This window comes from Octopus sinensis, linkage group LG7, assembly GCF_006345805.1.
Source record: "Octopus sinensis linkage group LG7, ASM634580v1, whole genome shotgun sequence".
NCBI classification, from domain to species: Eukaryota; Metazoa; Mollusca; class Cephalopoda; order Octopoda; family Octopodidae; genus Octopus; species Octopus sinensis.
The window spans coordinates 95,766,294-95,775,866 of record NC_043003.1 but is presented as its reverse complement, the minus strand read 5'-3'; the positions used below and the strand labels follow the sequence as shown (position 1 = coordinate 95,775,866).

Genomic DNA, 9,573 nt, shown 5'->3' with positions numbered 1-9,573 from the left:
GCTTGGTTGGAGGCCCATCCTACCGAATTCTTTACAGGGTTTAGAATTTTGAGAATCTGAGATAGGAATATGTTGAATAGAATCATAATTAACTGAACCTCCTGTATTTCCTTGTACCCAACGCCAGGAAATTTTCAGCACCCCGATGTGTGTGTATATATATGTATATGTATGTATGTATATATATATATAAAGTGAGATAGGGGTTATGAGTGTAACCCACTATAGGATATCATTTATCCAATATACTGCCAGTAAAGTACCCAAAAGCTAATACATAAATGCTTACAATTGCAATGCAATTAGTTCATTTATTATATTATATGGGCGAAGGTAAAATGTTTTACCTCAAATTCATAATACAAAATAAGAAAATGGAGGAATAGATTCCTTTCAATCATCAACTTCCAGATAATACCAATTCATATAATTTATTAACTAATTAATTAAATTGTATATTGTTTTATTTTGTCTTATTCTGTTGAATTTAGATGTTCCTATTTAATTTAATTAATTAGTTAATAAATTATATGAATTGGTATTATCTGGAAGTTGATGATTGAAAGGAATCTATTCCTCCATTTTCTTATTTTGTATGTATATATATATATATATATATATATATATATATTAATAAATTCCAGCGTAGCAAAAAAAATTAGAAAATTTCTTTGCAACCTGTTGTCTAGCAAGAAGAAAAAACTAGTCAATAGACTATATATTATTCATATAAAAATACAGTGTACATTTAACACATAAGAGATGGCCATAACAGGACATTTGACCCACTAGAAGGAGTAGTTAAACTTAGAGTTTAACTACTCCTTCTAGAGGGTCAGATGTCCTGTTATGGCCATCTCTTATGTGTTTAAATGTACACTGTATTGATATATATATATATATATTATATATATATATGAGTTGTTATATCCTTCTGTGAAGATTTATTTATATTATTGATCATCAAACGTAGATACCATGCAGGTTTTGGTTTTAGAACAGCTGCACCCTGACCTTGCAAGTAAGAAGTAACTGTAAGTGTTAGTGACAGGAAGAGTATTACGTGGCCATAAAGTCCCACCTCAGGAAACCTATGCCATCATGGAAAATCGTCCTCCTCATCTTCTTCATCTCATCTTCATCTTCATCTCATCTTCATCTTCATCTCATCTTCATCTCCAACTCCTCCCATTCCTCTCCTCCCATTCCTCTCCTCCCATTCCTCTCCTCCCATTCCTCATCTCCTCCTCTTCCTCTCTTCATCTTCATCTCCTCGTCTTCATCTCCTCATCTTCATCTTCTCATCTTCATCTCCTCCTCTTCATTTCTTCATCCTAATCATCTCCTCTTCCTCCTCTTCCTCTTCTCATCATCTCCTCCTCATCCTCATCTTTTCCCATCTTCTACTTCTCATCTCCTCTTCATCTCCTCCTCCTCATCTCCTTCCCCTCGTCTTTGTCCTCATCACCTCTTCCTCATCATCATTTCCTCATCCTCATCTACTCCTCAACTCCCCATCATCATCATCTCCTTCTCTTCCCTCTCCCCTGTCCTACCTACTCCCATCCCCCTCTCCTCCTCTCTTCATCTTCCTCCTCCTCTCTTCCTCCTCCTCTTCCTCTTCCTCCTCTTCCTCTTCTCTTCATCTTCCTCCTCCTCCTCTCTTTCTCCTCTCTTCATCTTCCTCCTCTCTTCCTCCTCCTCTCTTTCTCCTCTCTTCATCTTCCTTCTCTCTTCATCTTCCTCCTCCTCCCTTCATCTTCCTCCTCCTCTCTTCATCTTCCTCTTCCTCCTCTTCCTCCTCCTCCCTTCATCTTCCTCCTCTCTTCATCTCCTCCTCTCTTCCTCCTCCTCTCTTCCTCTCCCTCTTCCTCCTCCTCTCTTCCTCTTCCTCCTTTTCTCTTCATCTTCCTCCTCTCTTCCTCTTCCTCTCTTCCTCTCTTCCCCTTCCTCTCTTCTTCCTCCTCCTCTATTCCCCTTCCTGTCACCAAATCTTACTTGTTTCACAGCAAGGTAAAACTTCTCCATGACAAGAACTGTTTTCATGGGAGACTAGAAACAAATGACAGCGACACTCATATATAACTATCACACAATGCCAAGATAAGGAGGCAAAAACCACATACATATGTATATATTTTTTTATGCTTGCTTTTATTATTTTTTTTGCTTATGACAGCCCATCAAAGGTGATGACAGCATTGATCCAGGACATTCATCCTCATCCATCTCCAGCACGTTGTTTCTCAAGGGAGCTGATGTGACTGACAAAACCAACATGAGATAGGCAGATCCTGTGGCATTGAGGGCAATGAAAGTGACCCTAAACGACAGCCACAGAAGGTTGATGGTAGCATCTCCTCTTCTCTTCATGCAGTCTCCTGCATTCAGTTTCAAAGTGCTCTACTCCAGTATCACATACAGACTTCCATGTCTTCTGAATTCGGCCAGGGATTCTGACTGATTGGAAGGGACACCACATACAATGAGTAACTGCTTCAGAAGTTTTGAACGTCCATGAGGCTTACTTCCAGTTTTAATCACACTGAGGATGACCATCTTTTGGAGCCAGTAACCCAACATCCAAATCACATGGTCAACCCAATAGAGAAGGTGATGAAGGATGCAGGCCTCAATGCTGTAGACTCCTTCATGTATCACCTGATTGACTTTATAGGTGACTAAACTATAGCTGACACCACCAGATATATATATGTTTGTATGTATGTATGTATATATTTTATGGAGATGTACTTGCATAGCAAGTGATTTGATCTGAAATTGTGTAGTGAAACAAAAACAATTGCAGCAAGGAAGATGTTTATAAGCCATTTAAGAACACACACACACAAAAAAAAACCATTAGATTCACTTCAACATTTAAATTTAACAGTCTTTTTGTGTGTTCTTAAATGTCTTATAAGCATCTTCCATGCTGCAATTGTGTGTATACACATACACACACACACACACACACACACACACACACACACACACACACACACACACACACACACATATGCATGATGAGTTGCTATTAATAAGATTATAATATTTGGAGTTAAATCCATCTTTTGATAATAATCCTTGTGAGGGAGATTAGATGAAAATTTTGAAGAAGTCCATAATAGGTGACCAGCTGAATTTTTCTATTGTAAAGATAAATTATGGACACTCTGTATCATCCATCATCATCATCATCATCATCATCATCCTCATCATCATCATCATCATCACCATCATCATCATCATCATCATCATCATTGTCACCATCATTATCGGTGTTGTCATCATCATTGTCATTGTTGACTAAGCTCTGCTTGTGAAGACCTGTTGAGGCAAGTGAAATCGAAATCAAATTCGATGACAGCACCCATGCCAGTGGAGCACTAAGAGCACCATCCAAGCATGATCATTGCCAGGGCTGCTGACTGGCCCCCATGCCGGTGGCACATAAAAAGCACCATTCGAGTGTGATCATTACCAACATCCCCTTACTGGCACTTATGCCGGTGGTATGTGAAAAACAACATTCGAGCAAGGGTGTTGCCAGTGCCGCTGGACTGGCTCCTGTGCAGGTGACATGTAAAAACACCATTTGAGTGTGGCCATTGCCAGCACCACCTGACTAGCCCTCGTGCCGGTGGCATGTAAAAGTACCCACTACACTCTCAGAGTGGTTGGCATTAGGAAGGGCATCCAGCTGTAGAAACTCTACCAGATCAGATTGGAGCCTGATGCAGCCATCTGGCTCAGCAGTCCCCAGTCAAACCGTCCAACCCATGCCAGTATGGAAAGCAGACGTTAAACGATGATGATTATAATGATGATGATGATGATGATGATGATGATGACAACTGTGATGAACATTGCCATGGTCATCATCATCATCATCGTCATCATCTCCATCAGCAGCAGCATTTAACGTCCATTTTCCATGCTGGTATGGGTTGGATGGTCTGACTGGAGTTGGCAAGTCAGAAGACTGAAAGAGTTTAACTATTACCTGATCCTTGAGTGCCTATGGCAAGAATTTGAGTAAGGTTGTCTGGCTTGAAGGTAACCTTTTCTCACCATTCTTGGAGGCTCTATCAAAAAAGGGCCAAGTTTGGGAGATTTGTCCTTCTTTATCTAACCAAACCAAGCAAAAGAAAAAAAGCTCAGTGCTTTTAGTCTGAAAAATTAAGATTTTAAATATAGACTAGCAGTATCGCCCAGCGTTGCTCGGGTTTGTAAGGGAAATAACTATATAAGCATTTTTAGAGAGTTATAGCCAAAAAATAGCAAAAAAATGCATTAAAAATGGAAAAAAAATTATGGTAAATTTTTTTTAAATCGTTGACTCATCGTAGACATTTTTTAGAGAGTTACTTCCCTTATATAATAGCGAAAAAAATGCATTAAAATGGAAAAAAATGATGGTAAATTTTTTTTTAAATCGTAGACTCATCGTAGACGCATGCTAATACCCAGAAGGGCTCGATATGAATCACGACTATAAGATACCCGGTTTTGGTTAAACTGCACCGCAAAATGTGGGAGTAGTTAGGAATCTAAATCGTAGGAGACAGACACACAACTTGACTTTTATATATAAAGATGTATTGGAACATTTAATTGGAGCAGCAAATAAATAGATGGAAATGAAACAGGAGAATGAAAGACATACATACATTACATACATACATACATACATACATACGTGCTGATTGCTTCATCTTGACAAATGATAGCTGTCCCATCAATACACACACCACACTCCATCACACAGTACAATCCCCCCATTCATGAGTCCTTAGATGACTTTTAAGACCAGCTGCTGACTGACTGGGTTTAAACACATATTATTCAAGCTTCTTCTACATTTTTGTCCTTTGGAATCTGATTCTGAAGGAATGTTTTTGTGAACTAGCATATGTCTTTTAAGCCCAGATATTGTCTTACAAGTTTTGTGACATATCACACACACACACACACACACACACACACACACACACACACACACACACACACACACACACACACACACATTGTCATTGTTTTCTAGCTTTCATCATTTTATCACCTTATTTTTGTTGTTGTTCTTACAATAATATTTAGCTTTCACAGTTTAAACTTCAAATCCAGATTTTTTCTTTTTCTCTAGTTTTAAATTTATCAGTTTGAAAATTTATCGGTTTGAAATTTCAGACTAAAATACTGCCCCACCACCACCACCACCACCACCACCACCACCACCACCACCACACACACATGCACTCAACAAAAATTGTTGAAAAAAATTACTTTCATAATATGTCCTTATGAATGAAGTTTATAAATATTATATTTTGTGTTAATATTTCAGCCAATTTGGACAACATCTACACAACTGAATTATGAATCAGTTTCTAAATCAAGACTTGAGTTAGCGAACAGAAGGAAATACCAGATTTCTCAATCAGAAGTTATTGAAAAGGTAAGAAATGCATGTCGTATATAAGAAACAGAAAATTATCTTTAACAGACACTTACTGACACTCTATCAGTTACAACAATGAGGGTTCCACTTGATCCAATGAATGGAATAGCAAGCTCAGGAAATTTATGTGCATCTGGCTGAATAATCCACAGGCACTCGTACCCTTAACCTTTTAGGGTGTGACACTTTTTCACACAGCTGTTCTCATCCATACACAACATATGACCATACCAGTGCAGTCGTCTCTCTTGCACACCACATCTGATGCTTCTTAAGTCCAACTTTCCTCTCAGGGGACTTACACTCTGTCGTGTATGCACACTGACATTACACATCCAGTGAAGCATACTAGCTTCATTCCTTGCAAGCTTACGCACGTCCTCAGCAGTCACGGCTCATTGTTTCACTGCCATGTAGCATGGCTGTTTGCACACATGCGTCATACAGTCTACCTTATACTCTGAACGAGAAGCTCTTTGTCACCAGCAGAGGTAGGAGCTCTCTGAACTTTGCCCAGGCTATTTTTATTCTAGCAGCTACACTCTCAGAGCATCCACCCACACTACTGACTTGCTCACCTAGGTAACAGAAGCTATCAACAACTTCTAGTTTTTCCCCCTGTCATGTGACAGAAGCTAGTTTGCTCTGTCAAATGTAAGGTTTATTTATTCTCATTGTTTTCAATTAAATTTGCATTATCTTGTAGCTTTGAGACTTTGATGACATGACTGCATATTTTTATAATGATATTGTAGATTAGGTGTGAGAGGCTGGATCTGACCAGTTTGAACATGAAGCAGGTAAAATATTTGGGCCAGATATGGCTGATTTAAATGCTGAAGGGTTTACATAGTTCTCAGGGAAGTTCAGTATGATTCAGAATGACCCTTTGAAATACAGTTACAAATCATTTTTGCCAGCTGTGTGAACCAGAGCAACACGAACTAAAGTATCTTGCTTGAGGACACACTGTGACACCAGGAATCAAAGTTGTGACCATACAATCGTGAACTGAATACCCTAACCACTATGCCACCCTTTATCCTTTGATACACCTACATGATCCTCTGAGCCGAGTTTACCTCTGGAGTTTATAAGTTTTAAGATAAAAGAGAGGCATGGCTACCACTAGGTACAATTTATACTGGCTTCAAATTTTGGCACAAAGTCAACAAGTTCATGAGAAGAAGCTAAGTCAATTACATTGACCCCAATGTCCAACTGGTATTTCTTTTATTGATTCCCCCCACCCCCAAAAGGATGAAAGGAAAAGCTAACCTTTGTGGAAGTTGAACTCAGAGTATAAAGGAGGAAATATTGCCAAACATTTTGCTTGGCATGCTAGCAATTCTTATTTCTTTATTGCCCACATGGGGCTAAACATAGAGGGAACAAAGACAGACAAATGGATTAAGTCAATGACATCGACCCCAGTGCGTAACTGGTACTTAAGTTATCGACCCTGAAAGGATGAAAGCAAAGTTGACCTCGGCGGAATTTGAACTCAGAACGTGAAGACAGACGAAATACCACTAAGCATTTCGCCTGGTGTGCTAACGTTTCTGCCAGCTCGCCGCAATTCTGCCTGCTTGTTGCCTTAGGTACTGTTTATATTAAATAATGGAAAATTCAGCAGCACAAACCTACAAAACACTTATTCAATTTATGATGTTGACGCATTCAATTATGAAGTAAATCACTTCATAGTACCTGCATAGAGGTGGCTAACTTAGTTGTTTGGTACAAAGTGTTTTGGGTCATAAATTCAACACAAAGTATCATGACAAAATAGGATCAGCTGAATGTGTAGCCTTGGCTTGATTGTTTATCATGCTATTGACCCAGTTATTCGCATTCCATTCATATAGGGTACAGTCGTTTGAGAAGATAAATTAGCCAAGTGGAACAGATGTTAGATAATGTGTTATAATGCCAGGTTTAAGTATAGGTTGTGGACTCAAATCCACTTCAGATGTTTATGAACAGTAAAGACACAGTCATGGGTAAATAACAGAGAAGTTCACTTCCCCAATGATATTAGTTCCTTGTTCAGTCCCACTGCACAACACCTTGAGCAAATGTCTTCCTTTATAGCCCCAAGCTGACCAAAGCCTTCTAAGTGGATTTGGTTGACAGAAACTGCATGGAAGCCTATAGTGTGTGTGTCCTTGTTGAGACATCATGCAATATCTGTAAAGGGACGTCACCATCATTCCAGCTGCGGTGTTTCCTACAACCTTCCATGAAAACATGTTCAGCCATTGGAAAATTTTACCTTGTTTGGAAATAGGTGAGGTTTTGGCAACAGGAAAAGGTATCTGGCTATAGAAAAATCTACCTCAATGAATTCCATCAGACCCTTGAAAGCATGAGACAGTGGACTCTCACCCTTTTGTTACCAACCTGCCTGAGACTGCCCCTGGTTCTAGGACACAAACATCCTATTTTTAAAGTGATCTAAATTTAAATTTTCCATAAGATTTTTAAAAAATTTAAGTTCCAAGCACCAGGTTAATGACAAAATTATTTTACTAAATTCTTAATTATTTAAAAAAATTAATTGAAACAATGGCAGTATATAATGAAAGGGTTAAAACAATGACAACACTGGTGGCGACAGTGTCAGCAACAGTGAACAACAATATACATTATTCGACATTTCTTCAGTTCATCTACCTGCAGGAAATACTTAAATAAATGTCGTGTCATTAGAAAAACAAAATTATCAGTTATAACTTTTATTTTACCTCTTTGTTATTTCTCAAGTCTTTAAATGCTCAGATATCAAAAATATATTTCTATTTCAATCTCTTCATTTTCCAAGTTTGGATTTGTGTCAGTTCACAAATCTACAGATTCCATATGTTTACTAATGCAACTACAAGAGAAGTTCTTAACCAACAACAACCCCTATACTTTGCTAAAAAAAAATATACGTTATAGACAGAGGCAGCATTCATCCTGAGAGGTAATGTTTATTGGGACAAGCTATACTGCAATAGATTCCATGATAGAAACTCTTATATTGAGTTTTAGTTCAAAATCCCCACCACTTCCAGTGCCAAGGTGACTTGATAGTCTCAGTGCTGGAGATGGCATGGATTTATCTCCCCTCTAGTAATATAAAACAACTGCATGTTGCACTGAAAGTCAATATGAGAGTTACTCTCGTGGTATCTACTGCAGTATACTTTGTCCTAATAGAACATTCATGTTTAAGTGTGGATAAATATTACTATGCTTTGCATCTGTTGATTTGAGAAAGCCCCTAACAAATTCCCTTCCCTTACTTGAGGCTGGTGGGGTAGAAAGAAAACTAAGTACGAAAGGATGGTTTACTAAACTCATTCCAAACATATTTGAGAGTACTGTGAGCAAGGTTAGGATTAACAATGAGTTTAGTGAAAAACTTTAGTGTACAGGTAAGTGTTCACCAGATTTCTGGCTTCAGCCCCTACCTGATAATTTTAGTTCAGGTGTGGTTTTCTAAAGTAATCTTTTGTATGCTGATGATCTGATTCTTGTTGCAAAATCTTAAAAACAAAAAAAATTCTCAAAATGTTCCAAACTTAGAAGCATGGTAAAAGTGAATGTGCTTGTTAGTTAAAGGTTTCGAAACATCTTTATATTATCTGAAAGGTGATCTTATTCAATATGTAGGAAGTTAGTTGGTGGGAACTTGATAATTTTGCAGATCCATTGGTTCACAAAAGATGCAGAGAGATATCTGGCAGACTGACAGACATTCCACATGTATATCAGTCACATTAGTCTCAACAGTGTGGAAGAGTGGGCAGAGGTCATGGGCTTTACTTTTTCTTATATTAAAACAAACAACAAACTATAATGTGATATCAGGATACTTAGTTCATAGTGTGCTAAATGTATGTTATACTCCCCCACCATTGCCATACTTTAGCAGTGATTAATATCACAAGCTGTTAATGTGTAAGTTGATAAATTTTCATGATATTACAATACCTTATGAATGTTCGTCATATCACATATGTTGGTGGATCTCTATCATTTGATGACATGGATTCAGTTTTTGATCAAGTAAATTACCTGTTCCAGAATTAACATGTAAGTGACTGAGCACTCTACAGTCACAT

The 9,573-nt window shown here is 38.1% G+C and overlaps 1 protein-coding gene across 10 annotated transcripts in view; it reads left to right on the top strand.

Moving 5' to 3' along the window:
• The window catches only part of LOC115213792 (protein FAM135A), a 299,236-nt gene that overhangs the window by 13,258 nt on the left and 276,405 nt on the right, over positions 1-9,573 (top strand). For all 10 annotated transcript variants that reach the window (XM_036504971.1, XM_036504966.1, XM_036504965.1 and 7 more), the window contains one exon: positions 5,348-5,458. In XM_036504971.1, coding sequence (XP_036360864.1) covers positions 5,348-5,458 — 111 coding nt within the window. Of the gene's footprint in view, positions 1-5,347; positions 5,459-9,573 lie in introns of those variants that run through there.